Source organism: Rhamphochromis longiceps, linkage group LG22 (genome assembly GCF_057381845.1).
Source record: "Rhamphochromis longiceps isolate RC_006_pf linkage group LG22, R_longiceps_female_GT1.1, whole genome shotgun sequence".
Classification (NCBI taxonomy): domain Eukaryota; kingdom Metazoa; phylum Chordata; class Actinopteri; order Cichliformes; family Cichlidae; genus Rhamphochromis; species Rhamphochromis longiceps.
Genome location: NC_140577.1, coordinates 25,126,210 through 25,154,108, shown reverse-complemented (window position 1 = coordinate 25,154,108; position 27,899 = coordinate 25,126,210). Strand labels below are relative to the sequence as shown.

The following is a 27,899-nucleotide window of genomic DNA, read 5'->3' as shown; positions in this document are numbered from 1 at the left end:
GGTGACGTGTGAGTTGGTTGGCAGTCCATCAGGGTCTCTGCATGGCTGCAGTCTCCTAAAAGACCCGAGTCTGCTGCAGCTTGGCTCTGTCTTCCACAGTGGGTGGAGGCTGGAGGTCCACAGCTGTCTTTACTGTCAATGCTATAGCGTTAAGTCCATGTCCCCCCGATTTCGCCCCCTAAATGTGTATGTAATTAGTTCTGTTTGTCTGTAACGGTGTAGCATCCACAGTTTTCAAGATATCATCTTCAAGTTTTGCGTGATGGTAGACCCCAAAACCAGCACGAGCTGTTCAGTAAATCAGCAAAAACTTCATATTACCCACAATCTTTTTTATGGATCATTTACCAACTTCACAACAATACACTAGGCCTCAGCAGACAACAGTATCTATGTTGGCTAAGCATTTGACCTTGACCTTCATTGTTAGTGCGCGCTCTGAGTGCTCATTTCATTTGAATTCTCTATAAAGTTTTGGGAAATTCCAAAAAGAGACTTTTGTTTTCCAGTTTAATAAAAATATGTTTAATAATAAAATATTTTATGTCACAAGATTACAGGTTCGGAGCATGAGCTGAGAAAACTTTGGGAGTTTATTTGAAATAAAGGTGACCAGGCCTAATACTAACAATCTGTCCTGAAGCCTGAAATGCTGACAAACTAGAGAGTCCATAGCAGTGGTATATACAGCACAGTCTTAAAAAATAGAAAAATAAACCTCTCTTAAAATTTACATTAGATTTTCAGGCAGTGTTAAAAAATAAATTATGATTTGTTTTTTTTATTCTTTGCCTGCACACGCCATAAATCACGTACTTCATTCACTTCGGTCTGTGTTGCTACTGGAAAGAAAAAGAAAAAAAAATGCTGCAAGAACCTGAAGCTCGAGGGCTTCAGCATCTATGAAGGAGGGATTTTTTGTTGGAATTCAGGAATTAATAAATAAATTCGATCCTATGGAAACCAGGAATTAATCATATAAGTACTGGATGGAGACCTGAGTGAAGATGGATGTGGATCAGAGTCAGTGCAGGCTTTTTAAAGAGTCACTGGTACTTCCTCATGTGTCGTCCCAGAAGAGTCCTGATCACCGCTGCCCGGAGCAACAGTATCACAAGAGTCTTTTAAAAGAGTCTCTGCTGCAGAGTCGGAAGGTGCGCTGGTCCTCTGCGACTGGTCACAGGATGGATCGCACTTCCTCTTCTTCCTCACATGATAGTGATGCTTCTTGGATTTCAGGTGAGCTGCGGGTACAGAGGATAAACGACACGCCTTGGATATATTTAGCAAGACAGACAGAGAAACAGACCAAGTCACCAAGAGGCCAAGTCACAAGACTTGGTGCAACAGGGCCCAGAGGTGATCAGGTGAGCATGTAGAGAAAAGAAATCTGTTTTTGGCACTGGGCATGAATCTCCACAGAATCTTAAGGCAGCGCTAAACAGTCAAATACATAACATGGTACGACTTCTTTAGTACTTCTCAGTTTGCTTGTCCTCGGTGCTTTGATGAACATGTTAGTATCGTTAGCAAACGTCTATATTCACATTCAGCTTTTTTCCCCCCCCACATGCTTATGCCTCACCTGTCCACTCCAGGTCACCGATGATCACTTTGTCACACAGGTCACACGTGTGGTGGCTCCGCTTGTTTCTCTGCTCCGCCCCCTGCGCTCTGACTGGTGCAATAGCTGGCTCCTCATGCTGAGAAGTGGAGCGAAAAAAGTCTGGTTTTTTTAAGGTTTTAAATCTGAAAAAAATATTTATGATGTGCTAAAACAAACTTTTAGGGAACAAAAAAGGTCACTGAGATTCAAACATTTTTAATAGTTTCATCCGTGATGTCAATTTTAAAATTCTACGTTGCCTCGTTCTCAAATTATATTATTCACAAACTCGGGTGTCCACACCACCCGCCTGGCGGTGTGGCAACAACACGCCATCGCCCTTTGACAACTGAAGGACAAAAAAGAATTAGGAAATCGCAGAAAGGAAAAATTAATAAAAATGGGACAAAAAAAGCCCAAATAAGGCAAATCCAAGGAAGAAGGGCATATGCTCAAAAGGAGGAATAAATAAGAGCAAACAAGGAGAGGAACACACTAATGGCAAAAGGATGAAAGGAAGGAAATGTAAAACCACAAAGTACGCAATGAAAAGATAAAGAATGATAAAGAGTAGTGAAAGGAACTGAAGTAAAAGAGAAAGATTCCACAGCACCAGATGAAAGCAGCCAACAGGAAGCTGCCACTTTAGACTGCTGAGGCCCCACCTTACTGAGGCTGTCCAGTATCTGCAGTGCAGGGTCCAGCACAGTCTCCTCCCACCGTGACACGTCCGTCACATCCAGGCCATACACTGCAGGGATGTTGTCCCCTGGTCCTGTACACACATACACACAGAAAGGTCAAAAACACACACTTATACATTTGACAAGGACAACGAGGACTTGATTTGATATTGGATTCAGTGTTTCCAACGATTTATTTTTAATAAACAGGTGGAGGGGAAAAAAAGCCTTGACAAAAAAACTTTCAGACCTCTGACAGTGACAGTGCTCATTGTACACAAATAAATAAATAAATAAATATATAAATAAAACAATGAAGCTCCGGAGGGTCTGTCTGCAAACTACAACGGCTGAGACAGGCCAGTTCAAACTGGGTAACGCACAGGAGCGGCGATGTGCTGGAGCCGCACCCTGAAGCTCCATCAACCTGCTGACTCACACTGGCTCGATAATGTCTCCCCCCTCCTTCCTCCCACCCTCGTGTCTTGTGCGCCGTCTCTCTTTCTCTCCCGCCATCAGTCTCGCTTCAGCTTTCACTCACTGTCTCACCCTCAAACTCTTCCACCCCCGTGTTTCTATTTTGCATCAGTCAGCAGTCTCCGGGCCAGGCCTCGGGAACGCAACGGCAGCACCAGACCTTGCCCCGCTCCTGTCTCTGTCTATCCCAGCGCTCGCCTGCATCCAGAGCCGCTGCCCTTCAAGGCGTACCGTGGAAATTTAGATCGGTGCAACTTGCAGAGAGTGACTTCTAACAGATGCAACTTTTTAATGATTAAATAAATGAGCAGGAAAACAGAAAAAAAGAAAAAGAGTCTGAGCTCCATTTTTTGACTCTTTCAGTGCACACTACGACACATTGTCACACAAGTTGTCTTCACTTTTTCCTTTTATTGTACTAAAGAGTTTTTCCTCCAGATGGTTAGAAAATACAAACAGACAGGGTTTTAAATGACATTCAAAGCTAGCTAGATGGTTATCTTTTCAAGGAATCAAGGTTACGACTGCGGTCTGAATGCACGAGAGAAGCGCAAACTCTGAGGCTGTACTCAGACACGACGCAGCGAAAAGAAACCAACCTGACTCCAGATGAGACAGCAGCAACCATGACTGAACAAACGTGCAGGTGCAGCAGAACCTTATTTCAAACCTTCTTCATGCTAAAAACTGGAGCCTACATTACCCAGAATACAACTCGACAGCTTACAGCTCGGGGATTTGGTTGTGCTTTTGCGCCTTCATGTTCGGTTCGGTTGGCTGAGAGGGAAAATTTGCGAAAATGCCCGGAACGACAAGTCGGAAAGCCGGAGAACATTTTTGTCTATAAGTTGCCAAGCTTACAGAAAAACATGGTGGATGGCGGTAAATGTTAATGAATGGGTCAAATGTACAGTACTGTGCAAAATCCTTCCATTAAAAATAAATAAATAAAAAAAATCTGCTTCCAAGGAGCCAGACATTCGTGTAATTGTTTAAAGTGGTTTCGAGGAAATGGTTCTCCAGGCTTTCTGGAGCTCTCTCTCAACACTTCTTTGGACAATGTTTGCTTTTCACCTCAACCACTGGCAACCTCTGATTTTGCCTCATATACTGCATTACCCTGCATGTTTGCAGGTCACAGTCACTGCAGCCGTTTCCCTTTTTTCCATCAAAACACAACAAAACCACATTGCATACTTCTGCATGCAATGCATATAATTTTTACATTGAATGCAATTTAAAAAAAATAAACGTTAGACTGTCGACACCTTAAACACAAAGGAATAATATATAACACATCATCTCTGTAGCCACTCCATTATGTCCCCAGTTAGTTAGAGGTTAGAAAAACTCATTCTAAATTAGGCAAACTGGACAATCTACAGAACGCGTGAATCTGGGGTTGTTCTGGTTTTCCAACTTTGGTAACTCAAAGTCTGATTAGAATATATGTGTGTTAAGCTCACACTCTCAGGTAAGCGAATCCCATTAACCTATAAAGCGCTGTTTGCCAACTCAATTATGTCTTAATCCTTTCTACACAAAGTCAACTGTGGACTTGAGGGCAGCAGACATCCTATAGACTGAACTCCACTGGGAGCCGTCTGGGCCTCCATTATCACAGAGAGACACAGAGTCCTGACTGTATGACTAACAGTGTTGACTTTGTCAGAGGACTGACTGTGGCGCTGTGTGTGTGTGTGTGTGTGTGTGTGTGTGTGTGTGTGTGTGTGTGTGTGTGTGTGTGTGTGTGTGTGTGTGTGTGTGTGTGTGTGTGTGTGTGTGTGTGTGTGTGTGTGTGGGAACAATGAGTCCCCATACAGCCACACCCGGCAGCTCTACACTTACAATTCACTCTTGGTACAAACTGCAGTTCAACTGCCACTGGGTGAAATTTGCATATTGTAGGCTTAATCTGCAGTCAGCGATTTAAACACGTGACATATTTTATTCTTTCATGCTGAGACCAGCTGTGCTTAAATTAATCTGACACAAGGTTCAAATGCAAAAACAAACAAAAGGCTCCTTAATAGCAGAATCTCACCCTGCACCTGCATCATTTGGCTTCACAGCATGTGTTTTTTCCCCTCCTCTTATCTGTGTGCACCACTTATCCTCAAAACTTTGTCCTCAACTCAGTTGGGCTTGTCTGTGTGTTGTCAAACAGCAGTTACTGTTAATCAAAGCCTCTGATTCTATTTGCATGGTTCCTGCATGTGAGTGTGGAGGTAAGTCTTTTGTGTTGGCGGCACAATACCAGGCAGGTGGCGGCGGCAGCAAGTGTCACCTGGCGTACCTGCACCAGATGCAGAGTTGGCGATCTCGCCTTCAGGTTCTCTAATATTTACTTCACCTCAGCAGTGGGCATTCTGCGCCCTCCTGTTGACACTATCTGTTTCCTTACTTTGTGTTTTTATCTCTCTCAGCACCCTCCTACAATTCCCTTCTGCAGTCGCTAACCTCCCCCCTGGGCAGAGTGGAGCGGTGGTAAATAAAAGGGGAGATACTGTACGGTGGGCTGCCAGATGCTCCACAATGATTCTCATTTGGGATCTGGTGAAATTTAACCCCGCTAATCCGCAACATCTCGAATGAGAGTTGATAAGAAATGCCGAAGGGACAAAGGGCGGGGTGGTCGGTGTGGGCGCGCGCACGCACACTTGGAGAAAACACAAAGCGTGAGCGCTGCCTTTCGAGTGCACAGGGGAGATGGCCTTGCCAACAATAAGGAGCAGAATCTGTCGCTGGGCAGCTGCCTGCCAGCGCCGGGTGTGTGCGCGCGTGTTGAAACAGTCGTCCACCTGTTGCAACAAGCGGGCGAGAAGTCATTTGCTGTGTTATCCTTGTGTTTGCTGAGTGAGGATGTGCGGCTGTGTGTGCTTTGCTATAAAAGCTCCGCTACCAGCCTCAGCGCGATGTCCCCTGGCCCAGCTGTGCTTCTTTGGCTGCCACCCACACTGGAACACCGCAGCTGCCGCTATTGACTCAACAGCCTCCTTCCCCTTTCCTAAAGTTCCTCTTCCACTTCTCGTCTCACTCAGCTCCGTCGTTTAACTGTTGTTTGTGATCGAATTTCTGAAGCAGGTTGAGTACGGCTGGTTCAAGTTTCCTTTGGGAGGTAGGGATCTGTAAAGAGTGGACTTTATTTCTGGGGATTTTTTGTGGAATGAGGGAATCTAAAATCTAAGCTCTTTATACATTAAGCTGCATCCTCACACAGGAAGCATTCACAGTGACATGGTAACCTCAGATCACAGAAAGTAGGAGCAGAACATAATCTATTAGTGATGAGAAGTAAGCAGATTTTGAGAAAAACTTTATCTCAGCCTCAAGGTGAGCAGTTGAAACCGCTACCAATGAGAGCGCAGTATACTGGTGATTAATGCAGCTTATTTGCACACTCTTAAAGAGATAAACATTCTCTAAAGAAGTATTAGGTCCCCACATTTCTGGCTACCACAGACTGACTACAATCATATTGATCAATCGGTTACAAATGATCATGAGAAACATGGTGGATCAGCCCAACACTACACGGGAGAACCTTGTTAATGACCTGCAGGCAGTTGGGACCACAGCACCAAAAACACCAAATACTGAGTCGTGTTTTGCTTGGGGTTTTTTTCCACTCAGTGACACGCAAATTAATTTATAACTTTTACGTAATGTGTTTTTTTCCCCAGATTTCTGGTTGATATTCTGGCTGTAACTATCATAAGAATTAAAGCCTGCAGCAGGATGAACACGTCATGTAGATTCACAAAGCTGAAACTGATCATCAAACTACACCGAATCATTCAGGCCGTTCACCAACACTGGACACACCTCAGAGTCCAAGTGCAAAGTACAGTAGTGCGTTTCAAAGAGAAGAGAGGAGAAGCGTGGCAAGCAAATCTGTAAATGCAGTTGGATCTTCCTAAAAGTTCTTTGACACATCGCTCAACAGCAAACAGCAGCCTCACACTCCACAGAAATTAAAGTGTGCGAGAGAAGCTGCCGCATTAACCGAAAAGTGCAGCGGAAGTCGCTTTGCTTTAATTAGCGGTGAAGTGTGAAGATAAGCTAAGAGTGCAGGCTAGCAGTTCCTGGACTTTGCATAAACAAGAGATCAACTTCTCGTAAGTGGAAAAAAACAACAAGTGGCACCAATTGTTTATACGGAAGACTTTAGCATCCTTCACCTACTTTTTTTTTTTTTTTTTTAAATGGGCAAACTATTTTGGGTCAGCATTACTGCTCTCACAGTTCATAGACCAGGAGTGGGGAAGTCCAAGCCTCAAGGGCTGGTTACCTGCAGGTTTTCGATATCACCCTGGGTCAGCACACCTGAATCAAATGATCAGTTCATTACCAGGCCTCTGGAGAACTTCAGGACATGTTGAGGAGGTCACTTAGCCATTTAAACCAGCTGTGTTGGATCAAGGACACATCTAAAACCTGCAGGACACCGGCCCTTGAGGCCTGGAGCTGGACACCCCTGACATAGACAGTGAACTGCCCAGATAGTTTTGAGGCTCAGACAATGGGACTGTGAATACAAATGGATGGAATTCATAAACCATTAAACCCCATAAAGGAGGCAAAATTACAAAAAAAACCCCAAAAACCTGGCAATGTCCAAATACTTACAGACACAACTATAAGTCACTCTATGTTTTTCACAATGGCAGATGTGTTTTGTAATGAATGACTGTCTCTCCTGATTCACATGTACCCTGTGGCATTTGTATGAGCCACTGCGGCGTAGCGGTTGAATCCTCTATGACAAGCCAGTTATATTTGTTCTGAGGAGTAGAGACGAGTCTTTTTCTTATTACACCATCTCTTCCCCACCTCACCTCAGCAAAATAAGATTTTAGATTTCTCGTCAGCGTTTGACGTTTCCACCTAAACATATCTTGCCTGTCTGCTGAGCGGAGGTCACAGAGAGGTCTCTTTGGCAACAACAACACAGTCTTGTTTTTATCCATGGTATGAGATTGCATTTATTTATTTGTGTGTGTGTGTGTGTGTGTGTGCGCGCGTGTGTGTGTGAGAGAGAGAGAAAGAGTTCATGAAGGTTTCACACTTGCTAGTGGACAAGGGTGTAAACTCACCCCACACCTGTTGCCTCAGCTGGATCAAATTACTCTCCCTTCTTTAACCAACCCAGCCGTCCATGTGCCATTCCTCTCAGTCGCCCTCCATCCATCCTTCACTCGCTCATTTACTCCTGGGACTGAAAGACACCTATCCCCCTGTTACTTAACGCTCACGAGGCCTTGGTCAAACTACACCTGCGTAACCTGGTTACAAGGTGCTGTTTGCACTTGTATGCCTGCCTTGTGGGAGTTTTACTAAACAGAGGGAGCTGCCTCATCTGCATTAGATTCAGCACCTGATAAAAGGAATATAACCTCAGATTACTATGTAGTTTAAGGGTAATTAAATCAACTAATTAACTCCACCCCCCTCGCCACGCACACACTATAGGTGTACACCCACACACAGCCCCAAATAAAGGCAAGTCAAATTAAGCTTGATTTCTTCTAAGCTGGCTGACCTGGTGCTTAAATCCTCACAGCAACCAGAGCTGAGTCCATCAACAACCACGTATCCTGCTGAGAAGTATTTAAAGCACTGAACGCCCACGAACTCTCGCTCTGACATTTGCTACTAAACGTGAACCGTAAAACTGGGTTAAACTTGTGCCTTCGAGGCATGTGATTCAGCCTACATATAAAGTCAGCATTCAGATTATGTTCTAGCTTCTTTAATCTACTTCATTGTTAGCCTGACTGAGGCTCTGTCGTTTTCAATTTGTCTTTCCCTTTGACCCACTAGTTTCTGCATGCCTGGGTTGGTCTGCGCAGACCCCAGCGACCCTGTTGCCCGTGTTTGTGTGGTCGGGGCACATTCCCAGCAGCTCTGTAACGCTTCAAGAGATTAGCCTGCTCAGCTGAGGCCTGCCGGCATCTGTGCGGGCATGTGTGGGACTCGGGCGAAACAGAAAAGGAGGTCAGCAGTCAGAGCAAGACAGAGAGGTCAACGGAGATGATGCAGAACAGAAAGGTGGATGAGAGCAAAACTTTGGTTAGGGGCATCCCCCAACCAGGGGTAGCATTACAGGGCTGTCCTTGGGCAAATCTTTAATTAATCTAATATGTGTGTTTTTACTATCTGAGCAGATGTGACTAACTCAGACCTTCCCCAACTCTCTTGGTTGGCTCCAACAGCCTGTAGATTGATTTATTTTCAAAGGAACTGGGTCAGATTTTACAATAAACGCCCCGCTGCCCTACAGCCAACAGTATTCTGCTAGTTACTGACACTGAGAATTGACTGGATCCCAATGATACAAAAACTCCAGCTGTAAACAAAAGCTGATGCGCGTTACCTTTGTAATGCTCAAAGTGTGTAAAATCAAGTTAAAACTAAGAGTTATTTTACAATTTAAACAGTCTAAAAACTTCAGCATGTCTTTGAACTGTCACTTGGGAAAGCATCGTGCCAAAAATAGACTTTTTGGCATTTTTGGGCTTTAGAAAAAGAAGAAGTGATGCTCAAAAAGTAGGACATATACAAAACATTATTACAGCGTTTCCACGTGTCAGGAACAGGAGTCAAAGTATCATCAAGAAATTCAAAGTGAGCCACACAGGACAGAACAAGCCTAGGAGAGGCAGGAAGTGAAAGATTTCAAAGAATCTGGAAAGGAAACTAGTGAGAGATATGCCTAAAGACTCCAGAACCAATGCCAAACACAAGTGAATGACTTAATCTAGCTGGGAATTGTAGTCTCAAAAAAGACAGTCACTAGAAGCCAGCACAGGAATGGACTGTGAGGCTACAGAAGAAGAAAAACTTCCCTTCTCAGAAGCGACACCTTCAAGCCAGACTGAAATAGCTAAGGCAGCCTGGAGAAAGATTATGCAATACTGGAATATTGCACATCCTTTGGTCAGATGAGACGAAACTAGAACTAGACGCTGCTTATGTTTACAGAAAGAAGGCAATCAACCCAAAGAACACCACCCCCCTTAGTGAAACACGGTGCTGGAAGTATTATGCAGTGAGGACGCTTCAGTGCGTGTGGAACTGTAAATCTCGCCAAATAATTCTGTCCTGATCTGTAACAATGAAACACTTTACCATCTCTGCACAGACACCGACAAAAACAACGTCAATGGAGTCAACAGCAAGAACAACATGTTTCCAGAACCACACAAACAGAGAAGGTCATCCGGCAACACAGTCCCTCATGACTCAGCTTTTGCAGCAAAGCCACCCTACAAGGCTGGTGCATTGGGTAATTAAATATGAGCTTGTACATTCTTATCTAGTAACACGAAGGCCTTCTTCAAGCCATTTATCTGGTGCCTGTCAAAAAGGCTGTCCTTCAAATTCTTCCTTGTGATAACTTAACTGTGCAGTGTTTTGGTATTCGCAGCAAAAATCCTTCAAATGACTGATGTGTTTCTTCAAATGGACTTCCTGGTAAATTTGTGTGTATTACCAGAAGAAACACGACGCCAGGGATGGTTTATCTTCACAACAAAGATACTTTCTTAGTATATCCGTTTGTCTAGTCACCCTTAAAATTGAGACCAATATCTTTATACTTTAAAAACTTTAGAAAGTTCTTGTTATCTGCTGTAACTTGTACACTCAACTCTTTGAAACAAAAAGAATAAATAAATAAAGCAAGCAAAAATGCAGTCCTCAGTAAATGCTACAGTAGACTACTGCTGCACATATTTCCAAGGGACTACTTTTTATAGCTACTCTTGGTCTGACTCAAAGAGATGTTTGCCTGATTGACGCTGTTCTTGCTCTGGTTTATATTTCTCTAATCCAGTGAATAAAAACGATCATGGTCCATAAATTAAAAAAAAAAAAAATACCAACAAAGTTCTGATCATAACATCCACAAATTTAACAAAGCAAAAGTATTTCCTCTGAGACTTCATTGGATGGGAGGTTGAGGTCTTTGAGGAGAGCTAATCTCCTCTGCTGCCACCTGCATTTTCAGGCCTGATGCAGCAGACAGAGCACAGTCTAAGCAGGGTCTGTGTGTGTGTGTGTGTGTGTGTGTGTGTGTGTGTGTGTGTGTGTGTGTGTGTGTGTGTGTAAGAGGGGGGCAGTGTTATATGGATTGTCTAAAGGCAGGACACACTTAAAAGCACACACGTGAACACAAGTAGACAATCTTAGACAGATTACTGCATGTTTCTATGATTATAGCTGCAACACAGACAGACGCGTGCACACATGTGATGTAGTCCATATGGCGTGTGCAGCGGGTAGGCAGGCGGTCAGAAAGAGGGGTATTGAGGTTTAGGGCCTGGCGTGGCCTTAAGCCACTTGGGCCTAACAGGATTAGGAGGCAGGGTTACTGCAGGGCATGCTGCCGGTGGGACCAGGTTTCCTTTTCAAGGGAAGAGAGACGCACTACACACTCTGCTCTTACGCACTCTCTACACTTTAAACTGACTCACGGTGGCAAATCACCACTTTCCAATCTCAGGTTGATTTTGGCTGCGGTGGGCAGTCTTGTCCGTTCTGCAGTGGCAGCTGCTCTGGCAGGTAACCAAACACTGAAGTTCATTTCTATGCATTTGGAAGCACAGGGGGTTGAAGCTTTCACAGGTCTTAGCTGCAGGTGTGCGCTGGGGATGGATCTTGAAACATTATCCAATCACTACGTCACAGTAGTGCGCACATGCTGTATAAAATCAAATCTAACTTTGTCCCAGTGATTAAATGAATGCTGTGGTTTTCCCTGCTGAGCTACACGGGATGTTTTCAAACCGTAAAATCATTTTGCAAAAATAAAACTTGGATTTAGATGTTCACCAAATAAGGAAACTGAAGCCACAGTTTATGGTTTCCATCGAGGCTTTTGTTTTTTAAAACAGAAATCAATGAGTTGATTGTGCTTACATGTGATTTATTTGTGAAACACGTCAGAGTGGTGTCAGCCTTTCTACAGCTGTTTGAAAGGAACCACAAAACAGCTCCTTGGGGAGGGAAGACTGTGATGAACTGTGATGAACATTAACATTAATTTTGCCTTTTTGCATTAAAATTGTTATGAATATACCAGCATATCAGTCGAATATCCCGATCAGGCAACAATGGCAACTGAGGTGGAATTAATTAACGTTCACTCAGGTTTCTCTGCTGTGTCGCATAAATTTTCAGCTTACTAAACGTTCAAAAACTGTATGATGAGGAGCCGAAAGACTTTAAAACAGGTCGCAAACATGTCTCTGTTTGCCTGGAAGGGGCAATAACAATAACTGAAACAAAAGCTTTAAAAAGGTGGCGCACGCACACGCTATCTCTGTACCCAGGAACACAGTACAGTGGGCTGAGAGGCTTATTGTGTCTCTAATAGAGTGCACGAATCTCATCTTGTTACAGAGTGCTGATTGCTAAGGATCTGTCTGCAGCACCAATACACCCCCCACACCCGACTCACACACTCACTGCATGGGTGAATGGTACTCACGTCTGAGGAAGCGGTTGCGGACCCATTTATTCTGTTTGCGGGCGTAACGCCTTGTAGCTATCTTCAAAGCTTCTATACCTGAGTGAGTGGAAAACAAGCTGGTCGTTAGATGAAGCACAAAATGAAGGGAGGACAAAAAAAACAAACAAAAAACAAAACCTGATTGTTGTGGTTGATCAGCAGTCCACCAGCCAGTGCATCCAACTCCATCTGAGTGACTTTGATCAGGTGTTTCTCTAACCTTTGTCTCGTAGAGAGTCTTTCTCCTGCTGGGTGCTGCTTTCCGGAGCCGTCAGGTAGTCGTGAAACTCCTTAAAACCGATCGACTGGAAAATCCCATGTTGATAGTCTTGACTGAGAGGAGAGGAGAGGAGGAAACATTATCCATCAACATAAAAGCTTTCGGCCTTCAACTTGATATTTATACACTCGCTGGTGACTCATTTCATCCTTTCCTCCTCCATCTCTCTGTCGCTTCCTAAACTCTTAGCGAACAGATGTGAAGCCCTTCAAGAGAGAAAGTGACAGAATGACACGAGCAGACGGAGGGACCCATGGCTACTAAAAATCCAGTATGGTGACCAGGGCTGACACAAGGCTGGGGCAGAATCCTCTGGTGAACTTGCCAGACGGAGCATTTTAGTAAATGTCAGAGCACACCACCCCAATTTGAGCACTGCAGCCAGTTCAAGGCTAAATCAGGCTTTTCCAGGTGCTAGCAGTAGCAGAATAACTGCTGTGACAATATCTGTAAAATACATTCTCATCTGATTATTTTCCAGTTTTCCTTTATTTAGACAAGGCAGCCTGAAACTGACCGGAAATACTTTAGCTTTTGTAAAGCAGTACAAAATAGGCCGCCGATTGTAGCGTTTGTAACGCTACAATCTTACTTCTTGTGACTGCAGTCAGCACTAAAAATCGTTCCTCTGTGAGACCGATTCCTGTTAAAAGGGCGTTCTTCATTCCCACCATCGCCAAGTGTGAGGGGATGAATTTGTGCCTGTCTGAACAAAACAGTGACGTGTCAAACTTTTATGACCTTGTTTTTGTGATAATCAGAAATAGGGCTGCTCGATTATGGCAAAAATGATAATCACGATTATTTTCACTGAAATTGAGATCACGATTATTTGACGATATTTATTTAACCCTTTAAGACCTACCATAGAACCAAGTCCACCAGAGCTTATATTATTTTTTTACATGCTGTAGTGCCATTTGTGGGAGCATTTCAAGTTGCTATACATCAATACAACTGTTATAGCCCATATTTTAATAATATGTATGCATTAAGTCCATAGTAATTACATAAATTGCAAAAAAGTGCAATAAACTACAAAAAAAATTGAAAATCGCTTTTGTTTTGTTTACATATATTTCTACTTGGAGAAATTTAAGAGGCTTATCCCTCAAAACTTTAAATACAATAAAGTTGCAAAAAATAGTTTACAACAACAGGAAATTTATTTTGAGTGTCTTCATAGTTTTATTTTGGAGATACAGCAATTTTTATATACTGCAGGAAAAACAAAAAACAATCCTATGATGCAGATTTGCAAAGAAAACAGCATGTGCATCATTTCACTGTGGGAAGTGTTACGAACAGCTGATAGGAACGGCAAAGCGTGTTTCTGGAATATTATGTTTTTGTTCCTGCAAGCGCTTTTTATGCAATTTTTGCAAAGCTATATGTGGAACGAAACCGTGACCGAGGACAAGCTGATGGCATAAGATGTAAGTACAACTCCTCCGGTTTCATATGCAAAACAAATTATTGCGCTAGCTTACACGGTTCAGGTTCTACAGGGATTTAACAATAGTTACGCAAAACGGAGCATGCAGCTCTGACCGGCTTTAAAGGGTTAACAATGACTTTAAAAAAATAATATAAAATAGTGTGCAACACCACTGAAGTTTTTTTTTTTTAAACTCTCTTTTCAACCAACGGCAGTCACTCTCCAAATAACTTCTGCTTAGCTTTCCGAGCTTCCCTCGGGTCCTCTTAATCAGCGGTCTCCAACCTTTTTTGCGCCACGGACCGGTTTATGCCCGACAATATTTTCACGGACCGGCCTTTAAGGTGTCGCGGATAAATTAGGGAGGGGCTAATAATCGGCTCAGTCATTTTTAATGATCGTTGAAAGCCCAGATCGTAATCGTGATTAAAATTCGATTAATTGAGCAGCCCTAATCAGAAATCCTATAGAAAATAGAAAACATTCCCTGAGACATCCCTCCAGCTTCAATACATAATCAAGAAGTGCAAACAAGTGGAGTGGAGCTTTATTCTTCACTGCAGGACAAATTCTTGATACGAAGTGATGACGGAGTTGCCAAGTATGAAACAAATGTCTGATTATTGCTTAGAAATGCTCCATATGTGCAGTCTGGGCTTAGATTCTAGCAAATCCACATAGCGAAAGAGCATCCTACTTTGGCGACTACCTGTTATGGGAATTTTCACCTTCACTAGCTGATGTCTGAAGATGTAAGAAGTGCTTAACTGAGTATCCACCCATATTTGTACCAGATATCAGAACTAATAACTGAATAATAACATTTTGCACTTTGTGTCCTTTTACTTGTTATTTGCAGGTAAGGTTTCTACATTGAAATGCAAATAAGATATCTTTATAATAAAACACACACACACACACACACACACACACACACACACACACACACACAAAATTGCTTTTATCTAATTCTCTTCCTCAAATACACTGCACAGCAAATATTAGAATAAAAAGGATTATTTCAGGTCCCTAATTTCTAGGCTTGTAAGAGAAACAACAAGAGGAAATAACAAAAATAAATCTGGCTAGACAGGCAGAGACAGAAATTTGAGAATAGCGTCTGAGCACAGGAAATGTAGAGTCAATGGAGGGAGGAAAAGAAAGACAGAGGAAGAGAGGGAGGCAGGGAAGGGGGTGGAGATCTGACCTTGATGTCTGGCCACAGCAGCCAGCTGGGGATGGAGACATGAGGGCAAAGCAGAGAAAGACAGACAGAAAGAGAGAGAGAGGGGGGGGGGGGGGTAAAGTGCATGGATGATCAGATTGCTCAGAGGGCAATAGAGGCAGAGATGGAGGGACAGGGAGGAGGACGAGGGAGGTGAGATAGGGTGATGAAATAAACGAAAGGGAGGGGAACCGGAAGGTTCCTGGGCAACGTTCCACCAGTGCATCAACTCCCTGCAGCCACACCCCATCATACACTATCAATATCGACTGCCAACAGAGACACACAGCAGTGTTCACATCTCTCTTTCTTTTTGGTCTTCACATTTCATGTCACACACAGGACATGGAAAGACAAAGTTAACAAAAATGTAATGTAGTGATGTAGATACAAAATAAAGACAACGAATGTTAAATCTCAGAATAGCATGAATCGTTTTTTACCTGCCTACTTGGAAACAATATATAAAAAATCCGAATACCATATGGAAACTGAATACAATAAATAAAATGCAGGTTATCTTGTGTATTGCAGCATATGGTGAGTAGGTAGCTGCTAGAGCTAAATCTAAAAATGTCCTGGTAGAGATAGTGGGGAATAGTTGCTGCCAAAGAAAGTGTTGCTGAACATAAAAATAAACCCTGAAGAATCTGTCTTGTCAATTAAGCAAGGTTAGTGCTTTTACCTGAGAACACTGCAAGGCAATCCCCCCCAAAAAAGAAACAAAAAAAAAAACAGAAGCACAACTCCAAAGAAAAAAATAAAGCCAAATGTCAAAAACTGCTGTCCTTAGAATCTGATGTTTTTATAACTTGGCCAACTAGTATGCTAATTTTCTATCAGCTCTGACTTATAGCCCGGAGCTAGCCTGGAGCAAGCCATGAGCTACCTAGCTAATACTAGTGTTAGCTAATGATGCACAAGCTGTACTAAACAAAATGGTGAAAACTATGAAAGGCTTAAAAAAATGAAAACTCTTAATTTTCAGTTTCATAATTTAATTTCCTTTTTCCCCTCCCAAAATTAACATCTCAATTGATTTAACAGTGCTAGCTGCAAGCTAACTTTTAATTTACAGTATACTGTAAACTAGCAACCCCTTGTAGTGTTGACTCCCATGCACTACCATTTTACCATCTTTTCCAAATATGGTAACATATTTTGTTTTCTACCTCTTAACAAGCCTCAGCTAAAGTTAGCATCAAATGAGCTTACACTGAAACCTAGCTAACCTGCGCTAATATTAACAGATCGCTCGAGAATTCTACACTCTACTCCACATTAATTTTTGTTTATCAGATGGCATTGTTTCTGACAGAGAATGTTGTTTTAACCTAATTTCAAGAAAACATATTTTTGTATAGGGCCAGTTGAGTTTAACTTATTGAAGATGGTTATTGAATTATGATGTCAATGAGAGCACATATCATTAATATAGTCATCTCAGGATTATGGACATCTGTAGCACTAGCTGTGGGAACAGAAGCCCCACCAATCTATAACTTTCTGTTTGTGAGAGGTAGCCAATCACAAAAGGGGAAAAGGGGGCAAGTGAGAAAGGAACCAATCCAAAGCTTGTATAAAAAAAGGATTATTTTGAGCTGTTAATCATAAAAATTCTTCTAGTACAATCCAAGAATACAATTATAGAGTTATCTTCAGCATGGAATTAAAATTCTTGGAGGCACTAAAATAATTAGCAGAAAATACTAGACTCCCCTGGTAGCGTCAGACATAAATAGGCTTATCCCTTATTATTAATAATTACTGGACATTCTAGAATAATATTAGTCCCACAAGAACAAAGTCTAAACACTGTGGGCTTTATCTAGAACAGCATATTTCTTTGACAGGAGAAAAAAACAAACAAATAACCTAAAAAACCATCAGGATGAACAGGATCTGGTTGGTTGCGTTCATTCAGGTGAGCGGACACCTCACCTTATTTCCTTACCTGTTGTCCTGGATTTTCTGTCGATTGTATCGGATGTGGAAGTCTCTAAGCTCCTGTATCACTCCTGCAGACAACATATCTTCTACACGAGCATCCAGCCGCTTGTCTAGAGCTGAAGGACAGAAAGAAGTAGATATGACAAATGTAGCATGGAAATAAAGACACTTTCCACATTTCAAAGCTTGTTTTATTCCCCCACACAAAGAGCACATCTACAAGTCTCCCTCCTTACCCTCCATGTCAGCATGCAGCCAGAAGATGCAGGGGTCTTTGTACCTTAGCGGCCCCCCAAGACCATCACCGCCTTCCTGCCCCCTCTGCTCCTCCAGCAAGCGGCTATGTGGAATCCCCGTCTCTTTGTGGATTTGCAGACTCCTGTGTAAGTTTTAAGTTCAAATCAAACACTTGAAATCCACATGTACTATGAAGTTTTATTGAACTCCTTGTTTATAAGGCCTGGGAGGGTAAACTGAAATTACATAACAATCCGGTCAAATGAAGAATACAATTTAAAAGTGGTGAGAATGTTCATTATTGCTGCACCAGGGGCATATCCTTCAGAAAAATGAAGACATAAAACAAGAAAAAATACAAATAATTATGAAGAACAAACAATCTCTCAATCCTTTTCTCACCAGGATACTTTCAAAGTGAGCTTCAAAAACCAACACACCAAAACTCTCGACCTGTTGAGATTTAAATCGAAACCAAACTTGTGGCTGTGTGCTCAGGTTAAGAGGAAAAGATCATCCTTACCAGCTCATATTAAAGAACTGGGTAACTTAACCTGAGGCCAGAGTGCATGCTACACATCATGGAGCACAACACATGCCCCAACACAACATCCACATCACTAAAACTGACAGATTACCCTTCACCAGCTGTATCACCTGGCTATCTTGCGCTTGTCATTTGGGTGCAACATGGCAGCCATATCGGGGTCCACCTCGGCCAGTCGTTTATGCAACTCAGCTCCTCCCAGTTTCTCGAGCTCGAGCTTCCTGTTCGGAGACCCATCCCCTCCGTCCCCCGGCTCCTCGTTCTCCTGCTGCGAGACAAGTTGTATTTGCAAAACCTGCCCTCGAACACTGCCATTAAGCTCCTGCTTCCAAATCTTTAACACATTACAAGGTCCGTTTAGAGCGGTGCCTAGAGTCAGAAGTAATGTGCAATGAAAACAGAGATTAAGATGAGAAAAAGCACCCGTGGCAGTTTTATTAACAGTAAATGACTATGCAGCATGAAGAAATGAAACTAAAGTGAAATATTACATTATCTTCAAGCTGCGAAAGCTTAAGCACTCTGGCTTAATGTTGTTATCAAAAGTAAAATGGGTAAAGATAATAAGACATTTATACATTTAAGAGATTAACAGTACAAAAGACAGAAAGGACAGAGAGCGGTGTATTCAAGTTGAGCATCTATGACACTTACGCCAGTGTCCAACAGGACTTTCCACAGCAGAGACTCAATGTAATAGTTTGTTCCTCCAACAATGATTGGCAGTTTGTTCCTCTTGTGCATGTCATCTATGTTGGAATGTGTCAAGGAAGAAGTTTATCCCAGCGTATTTTGCATGGCTTAACAATTCCAGGACATTGTTGTGCATTCATGTACAATCTAAAGTAATTAAAAATATCATTATTGTTTAATTGAGGTAGAAAGAGTGAATACATCATATTCCTAATGAAAACTTTATGAACCAGTATTTCAGGAATTCTGGGTTTTCCCTTTATGCTACTGTTGAAGTTAACAGCATCAGTAGTATTTCAAAACACTCAAATATTATTGGACTTAATGGATGGATACATGAAATTTGTTTGTATTTTTATTTGTGCTGCCAAATATTAACGCGTTATCACAGATTACGCCATCATCACGATTAACGTGATTTTAAAAAATAATAATAATAACACAATTAACGCATCTGGAGTGCAGAATGGCTCAAAATCCCTGAAATGTTTCCGTCAACGCATTTCGGGCAGTTTGTCCAAGTAGAGTTACCTTCGAACATGCGCAAATGAGCAGTTGATCTGGTAGTGACGGGCAGCTGAACCAGTCAGCTCAATAGTAGACGTAATTACATATTAAAAGATTTCCAAAGGGAAGAAATTGAAAAAATAAGAACTGATTATATCACCTTCCCTATCCCTTCTAAAGGGAAAGAAGTCCAATTTAAAATTTTGAATAAAATTTACCCGACAAATAGACTCCTTGGTGATAGATTCAAAATAGAAACTGGTAATTGTGTATTTTGTGAAACAGAAGAGGAGGATTTGGACCATCTATTCTTTTTGTGCAATTTCATACAAATATTTTGGTTGGATTTTCATACCTGGCTTTATTCCAGTGGGATTCAAATTACCCCATTTACCTTAAATATGATAATGTTTGGAGTGTTTTTGAAAGAAAAGAAAGCTAATTATGGTGTTAATGTGTTATTAATCTTGTGCAAGCAATTTATAAATAAATGTCGTTTTTTTAAGACCAAACCAACGCTAGCGTACTGGAAAAACGACTTAAACCTGTTGGTTAAATCTCTGACTTTAGTTAAAAAGAAAAAGGCTGCTTTTTTTGTTTTCTTTGTGGAAGATTTTGATTTAGTGAGTTAATATTCTGTTAAATTAAGTGACCCCATCTTTATATTTTCTTTTCACTATGTATGAAAGTTGCTAATATGTAAGGAATGTTTATTCTCTAAATGTGTAATATATGGTGCATTTTGTCTGTATGTTAATTTTACTAATAAAAAAAAAAAAAAAAAAAGTCAGCTCAATAGACTATGTGCACGTTAGCATATGCTACTTCCGGTGCGGAAACTCCTGTGGGGAGCTTTGTTTCCGGTGTCCTATTCGCGCCTGGTTTACGGTCCAAAACAAGTTTAGCAAATGAATGAATCAAGCGGCGATTTACATTTCTATAGATGTCTTGGGCATTTACCCAATATATCTGTAAATGATGTTCATCGACTTGTCGATATTTTTTCCCCCGCACCTCCGAGCAAAAGAGAAAAGGGATTCAAATGTTATATTTCTCAGTATCTGTAAACAGCTGTCCCTCGTTTATTGTGGGTGTTATGTTCTAAAAATAACCAGCGATAGGTGAAATCAAGTAGCCAATTTTATTTTTTGACGGTGCAAAACGTTTCGTGGACATCGTGGACATACAGCACTGCACTTCAGAGTCACACTGCTAGCGATCGATGCAGCGATTCTGTACTGTACAGGAGAGACGTCACGGAGGAGATTGTCTGCAGCGATCAGGACACAGGACACAATGTGACATAAAAAAAAAATAAGCATGCAAACTTGCACTAAAAAAAAAACGCGAAACAGCGAGGTGAAAGGTGAACCGCATTATAGCGAGGGACCACTGTAATTTTGAAGGTAAGTCACAACATACCCTTCGTAAATACTAATGTATAGAAACCCTTACCAGCAATGATTCATTTTTTGTGTGGCTTTTTTTCACGGTTTGTTAACATGTTGTGTAGGTGTGTACTTGACTAGCTGATATCGACTTAACGGGAAACATCTGGTTTGACTATTCTTCACCTGTAGTTTGAATGCTGAACATTTGCCTGTTTAAATCATAAGACCAGTCACTATACAGAGATGTGCTTCTGAATGTGGACGATGTGTCTTCTGCTGCAGTAATGCAGTTCTGCTTGTGTTGAGTGACGTAATCAACTGATCGATCTAAACTCTTTAAACGTCAAAATTGATCATTAGATTTTTTTCATGACACAACAGCAGTGAGTGTTCCCACCTTCTGCTCTTTGTAACTTAACGCAATCTTTCTGTTTTCGAGTTTTGGACATGATTTTGGAGTAAATCTTCGCAGTAGCGATTGACTGCAAAGTAAAGCTACCGGAAATGCACAACCCCACATCCGGTCTCAAACCAGGAAATTAGCATTTTCTCGTGCACAGGGTCTGGTAGATGATAAACGCACACTGGCCCCCTCGATGGGAAATTTGAGTATTAACAGACTAACAAGACGGAACAGTCGACCGACATAAAGTATTATGCACATTGTGCAAGAAGGAATTTTCTTTTTACCGAACACTTCCAGCTTAAAATATCACATTAACGCGAAGCACACGTTAGTCGGGGATGCTGCTAGCACTTTGGCTAACGTGTCACCCAGCTTGCGACAAACCACTCACGGAGCTTCGGGGGCTCATTAGTCTACCTCGGACATATTGACTGACACAGTTACCAAGTGGATTGCACCAAACTGCAGACCTGTTAATGTAGTTGAGAACACGAGCTTTACATAGATTTGGTTCCTTGTTTCAAGGACATGAAGTGCCTCTCCAAGAGTGACGGAGAGAGAGGATAAATGTCTACAGAGTTTTTTGTTAACATGTTTATTGAAAATCTTGAACATTCATGTTAAGTGCGTATATTTTCCCTTTTTTCTCCAGTCTGTTTGCTCATGCAAAATGATTAATGTAGAATAAAAATGAATGATATTTAATCGTGATTAATCAAAATTAATCCACAGTAACCCTGTGATGAATTTGATTAAACATTTTAATTGTTTGAGAGCACTAATATATATTATATATTAGTGAATACTTAAACTTTCTAAAAAGTTGTATTTCAGAGGAGAGAACCTGTGCTAAAAGACTGAAGAAAACTATTGAAATTCTCTTTGAATTTAAGCATACATCCTCTGTGTTGTTTCTGCATTTACTTCATTATATTGCATAAATGTCAGTTACAAGCTTAAATATAAAGTTGAAAAAATGTAATTGCAGTCAGGCTATTGATCAAATAATTGCGATTAATTACAGAAAATTGTGCGATAGTAGTTAATTTTTTTTAATCTATTGACAGCACTGATTTTTATGGTTAATATTGACAACAAATCTGAATAAAAACCTGACTTGTATCTATGTTGCTATTTTGACTCTGAACATTTGTAGCCATTATTCAGAGGAGGTTTATGTGAGAATCAAACAATCTGGTGTCTTAGCTCAACACAAAATACTCTTAAATCAGCCAGCTCCTGAGTACAAAGGTCGTGCCCAATTTGATGTCCAATTGCCCCCATGAAGGAACAGTGCAGGTAATAGTCCAGTAAATTCAGAGAAAGCAACTGGGCTCAGGTTTCCTGTCTCCTGCACGCTCCAGGCCTGGACGATTCTCCTGACATCTGGAGTGTGAAATCTGGCTATGTCAGCTTTAAACTTCTTGTACTGTGTCATTTGAATAAATGTCCTCAGCCTAAAGATGTGGAGCTTTCCAATAAGGAAAAAAAAAAAAGCAAAAAATATGGTTATGTCTCGGAAAGAATTTAAAATCTGTGTTGCAGAACTTTGATTCTGGTCTTTCTTACCCCAGTAGGCCTCTCATGTCATGACCCATTACACCTCCTGACCCCCGGCTTAAGACTATTTATGGTCTGCCGAATGTATTTCAGACTGTTGTGGAGAAAATATAAGCAATAGAAATGCTTCCACCTGGGCAACCTGAAACTTTTGAAAGACCAAAAAGTAGACAGCTTTGAAACAAATGTCAGAGGTGTAAACTTAATATTAGCAATTTAGTTCAGCTTAATCAGAATTATAGTGTCTCCTTTAATTTCCACCACTTGGGCAACAAAAGGCTGGAGGAATACTTTGGAACGTAAGAGGTTAATTGGCAACAGGTCCGTAACATGATTGGGTGTAAAATGACTGTTTTAGAGAGGCAGAAGTAACAAGATTATTTACAAATTGTGGAATAATTTCAGAATAATAATCCTCAATGTAAAATTGTGACATTGTATATCTCATTTACCTTGCACAAAATCATCAAAACATTATGAGAATCTGGAGAAGTCTCTGTGAGCAAGGGTCAAGGCCAAACTAACTAAATAAATAAATACATTGGATGCCTGTGATCTGCAGGCCTTCAGGTGATGCTGCGTAAAAAAAAATCGGCATGAATCTGTCCTGGAAATCACTGCATAGGCTCAGTGACTCACTGTCACTGTGAACACAGCTCACTGTGCTATCCACAACTGCAGGTTAAAGCTCCATCGTGCAAAGAAGAAACCGCATGTGAACATGATCCTGCACCATCATCATCTTCTTTGGGGCAAAGCTTGTTTAAAATGGACTGAGGCGAAGAGGATCATTGCATTCTGTTTTTATTTAAATTCGTCCCACCTCTTTTGTAATTGTAATTGTAAAATAGAAAAGCATAACAGGTCCCCTTTCAAAAAAACCTGCAGGTCACACAGACAGAGCCTGTGTGCCACACCTTATTCCTTCTCCCTCTTTTTCTGTCGCATCTTCTCTCATCTTGCACCTTGCCTTCTCTCCCCTCCTCCCTCCCTCTGGTCGCCTACTTTCTCCACTCTGGGATGATTAAATAAATACCCGACCAAACAAGATAAAGGCCCATCAGCCATCGTCACTCATCACTTGCAGAGGAGTGAGGGCGACTGCCGGCAAACAGCGAGGAAAATTAAGGGAGGAGAAAACAGAAAGAGGGATGGAAAACTGAGCAAACAGAGCCACAGAGGAGGAGGTCCAGAAGGAGAGAGTTTATGTGAACGGCATGTAGAGAGAAGGCTTGATGGCTGATGAAGAGTCATTACACCCATTAGGCGTCTTAACCATCTTGCACACTCCTTCCTCTTTTTCCTGATTTTCAGTTAAAATCCTCCAGCTCTACTAATCTGTATTCATCTCTTCCCGTTTCTCCCTCTTTCCCACCAGCAGGCTCGCGGTGCACTGAGCCTATTCTTGGAGCTACCGCATCCCCTCGCTGCGCTGGTGAGGGTGAGAGAGAGAAAAGCGAGTGTCTGTGTGTGTGCGTGCACCCCATCCTGATCTATTAATACCCTCTCTCTAGTTATCGCCTCCTCTCTCCACATCTGTGTGACGGCCAGTGTCTGCAGGAGGGTGTGACTGCCCAGACCGTGTGTAGATTTACCACAGAGACTCCTCTATAAATACAGTCTCTAGAGATCTCTCGCTTTTCATCTTCACTGCAACATCTGCAGCAAGACACAATGACAAAACAAGGATGCGTGCACACTTACAAAAATCAATTACTAAGAGTGAAATCAGTTCTTTCTCTGCAGTTACTACCGGTACTTGATAATTGGGGTGGGGCATTGTTGTAACATGCGGTAAGAGGTGTTATGGAAAACACTGCTCCCATGCTTTCACATGGCTCCAAAAAGGATATCAGTGCCACCGCTTTGTTCCTGAAGTCTACCACCGTGTAGGTGCTCACTAATGGGTCCACAAAGCCGATCATGTGATGTGTGCATTGGTTGCGCTCCTCAGCTGTCACCTTATTAGTGACAATGTCCAGGCCCTGGTACACCTGAAGGCACACAAAGAAAGGAATCAACAGGCAGGAAAAACTACCACATAAAATAAAAATATAAATAATTAGCCATTACAAAAACCATTACAGGAGCTATTACAGGATAATTCAAAAGGGGAAGTTAAAATTCCTGGAAGATAATTAGTTCTGCAACATAATTAGCATGATTGAGGTTTCTTGTTTAGCGTCATGTGCACATTGCTCATGCACATACAACCACCGGTCTTGAGGGAAAAATGTGTGTTCCCTGACCAGTTGGCTGGTGGTTGCTGGAGGTTCTTAGGTGAAATAGGTTGTACCAAAAACCTCCTTGCGATAGCTTTAGTTACTATCAGACTGCTGCGATCACCTGCAGTTTGCATGTAAGACACCAACATCTCCACAAACACTGACTACTAACCTACCCTCAGTAAAGCTTGAAAAAGTGCAACACAAACTGGAAACTGAGAATGCAGCCAAAGTCATTCAAAAGGAACAACCTTGTACTCTGAAGGGAACAGTCTCCGTTTGCAGACAAGTAATCCCCCATGGAAACTACGATCAAATAGGGTAATCTGCCTGCGACCAAAACAAAGCACTGTATACCAGCAGTCCCCAACCCCCGGGCCATGGACCGGTACCAGTCAATGAGTCATTTGGTACTGGGCCACGAGAGTTGAGGCTCGGGTGTGAAATGTAGGGTTTACGGGGTTTTATCTGTTTATATCATTATTTTTTATTGTTTTTATCGTTAACTCTGTTTCTCTGGGTCTTTTCGTGCGTTATGGTAAATGGTAAATGGCCTGTATTTATATAGTGCTTTACTAGTGCCTAAGGACCCCAAAGCGCTTTACACATCCAGTCATCCACCCATTCACACACACATTCACACACTGGTGATGGCAAGCTACATTGTAGCCACAGCCACCCTGGGGCGCACTGACAGAGGCGAGGCTGCCGGACACTGGCGCCACCGGGCCCTCTGACCACCACCAGTAGGCAACGGGTGAAGTGTCTTGCCCAAGGACACAACGACCGAGACTGTCCAAGCCAGGGCTCGAACTGGCAACCTTCCGATTACAAGGCGAACTCCCAACTCTTGAGCCACGATTGCCCCTATGAATAAAGCTTCTTTTTTTGGGTACCGGTACTGGTTTTATTTTGTTGTATTTATCAGCGACACCCTAAAGGCCGGTCTGTGAAAATATTGTTGGACATAAACTGGTCCGTGGTGCAAAAAAAGGTTGGGGACCGCTGCTGTAAACCACTTTGCTACCAAGTTTGCTTTCATTGTTGGAGACAACGACTCTATAAAAAGACAAACTTTTCTACATTCATTAGATAGAAAACATACTTTTGTTCTTCATGAAGGTACCCATTTCAGATACTTGCTGTCTAGCTAAGTTACAGCTAGCCAGCTGACAGCATCCTTGTTGAGCAATAAATGTAACTCTGATTTTATATCTGACCTAGTGCAAAAAAGACATTTGAGGGTAGCTTGGGGTGAAAGACTATTTTTGAATATGGTCGAATAGTTTCACGTAATTACAGAGTAGTATTATGTTTAAAAACCCTAGGTAATAACTCCTAATGCTAAGAAATTGCTTGATAACCAATGCAGCAACTAGCTGGCTAACTTTAGCCTGCTTGCCCGCTAACATAATTAGCAAAATAGTACATGACGCATAAGTGTTTGGTGGGGGGGGTCTTCTCCTAATTTGGAGTTTGTGTTATGGTCTGCATTGGGTACCAGTTGGTAATTAGTGGACTCCATTTCAAAGCTAACATTTGCTAGCATTGGTCACAGCTGACTTAAGGAGCAGGAGAAAGGCAATGAGGCAAAGCACTGAAAAGCACCACATCACCACAGCCAAAGTCTCTCCCACAGAAATTAGTCCACAGGGTGTCAGAAGTCACAGTGAGAGTCTGGAAAGGTTTCTCTTTTTTTTAAAGTTACTTTACAATCTAGTCAGACATTTACAATAAAAGGGTGTGTTATGTAAAAGTTACATAGAGCATGCTGAAAACAGTATTTCAGGCTATATTATGTGCTGTAAGACCGCATGTTTATTGAATGTTCTCAATCTGAGAAATTATAAAACCCAGGGCAACACAGCAAAAATAGCTTCTATAAAACAAATAGGGTCGGGGATTGAAATCTGGGCTAGTATGAGACTGTGCGTGTGTCTTTCAATGTCAGAAGCTGGTCACAGAGCTATTAAGGGAAAGGAAGGATGAGTGCTGTCCGTCTTCCATGTCAAATTGCTCTGGCCATCCCTGCAAATTATGACACGCATCTCCCGTCAGCTTTACATCACCCAGCGATGGAGCTCCCTCTTGGAATGTGACAGCTGGGTGTCACACAGTTGTCCGTCATGATTTTCACACTCGAACAGAGTTGAGAGTTTTAGAAAGGGATATCTTGGGATACAGAGCACATTTCTTGCTAGGCTTCTCTTGTTAGAAGCTGTGTTCAGCCTTTTAAACTTCAAAGTCGTTTTCTCCAGCATTAAAATGTCTGAGATGATCACACACATCAAAAGCTGATGCGCTCCCTTTCGGTGTTCATGTGCACTCCATCTGCAGTTACTTTTTACATGAACTGAGATGTTTTTAATTTGCACTGAATATGTTCACCTTCACATGTGTTTGTACAAACCAATTATTTCCCCCCATTTGCAATTACAGTTCAGTTACAGAAGTCATTTGATGACATAATATCTAATATTTTCTGGATCACAGAATAAGGAAACAAAGAAACTTGAATTCATCCATTGCACAAGTGGGAGGGAAATTGGAGTGTATCATTAAGCTCGGTAATAATCAGACACAAAAAAGAGACAAAAGATCAAGAGATCATTACAACCGGATCAAGTCATAAAATGCCCTGAAAGAAAAGTAACTCATGATATTTATCGTTCAGCAGAGTTGGAGCTCCTGAATGATGCAGTTTGGTTTGCTGTTCGTTAGAGAGTTGTCAGGTCTAATAGTATTTAACATTTTAAAGTTTTCTTGGGGAATTACTTTAAGTGAAGGAAATTTGTCCTGTCCTGGCTGACTGTGCTGCAAGCCCAGACACAGTTAAAAATGTCATTTTAATGGGTTTTCAATTGAGCTAATGTCCATTTAGGTTCTCAGTCATCTAGGTCATGGTAGTCTGAGTCCTTGAAAAGAGCAACCTTCAGGTTAGAGAAGATGTTTAACCTCTTATTATCCAAGGAGTTTCTTGAGCTCCAAAACAACTGATGGAACCTGAAGTCCCAGGTACTTAACCCCTAGTGTGGTTGTCTCCTTGGAGGTCGTCCTGGGGGCCAAGGTGTTAAACGCTAACGCTGCCCAACCTCACCATCACACACCCCACCATTATCTTCATGCACCTGGAAAGGAATCTCAAGACTGCGCTATAGGT

At 41.8% G+C, this 27,899-nt stretch overlaps 1 protein-coding gene across 3 annotated transcripts in view; it reads right to left on the bottom strand.

Annotated features, from left to right (window-relative positions):
* Positions 1 to 487: 487 nt before the first annotated feature.
* Positions 488 to 27,899, bottom strand: part of trit1 (tRNA isopentenyltransferase 1) — a 51,946-nt gene continuing 24,534 nt past the window's right edge. For 2 of the 3 annotated variants that reach the window (XM_085395359.1, XM_085395361.1), the window contains exons 2-11: positions 24,368 to 24,508; positions 18,612 to 18,710; positions 18,068 to 18,225; positions 17,410 to 17,552; positions 17,178 to 17,289; positions 12,501 to 12,613; positions 12,260 to 12,337; positions 2,272 to 2,381; positions 1,586 to 1,703; positions 490 to 1,244 (exon numbers count right to left, since the gene is read on the bottom strand). In XM_085395359.1, coding sequence (XP_085251485.1) covers positions 1,039 to 1,244; positions 1,586 to 1,703; positions 2,272 to 2,381; positions 12,260 to 12,337; positions 12,501 to 12,613; positions 17,178 to 17,289; positions 17,410 to 17,552; positions 18,068 to 18,225; positions 18,612 to 18,710; positions 24,368 to 24,508 — 1,278 coding nt within the window. In that variant the 3' untranslated portion in view covers positions 490 to 1,038. Of the gene's footprint in view, positions 1,245 to 1,585; positions 1,704 to 2,271; positions 2,382 to 12,259; positions 12,338 to 12,500; positions 12,614 to 17,177; positions 17,290 to 17,409; positions 17,553 to 18,067; positions 18,226 to 18,611; positions 18,711 to 24,367; positions 24,509 to 27,899 lie in introns of all 3 variants that reach the window. The other variant, XM_085395362.1, reaches the window with a different exon arrangement.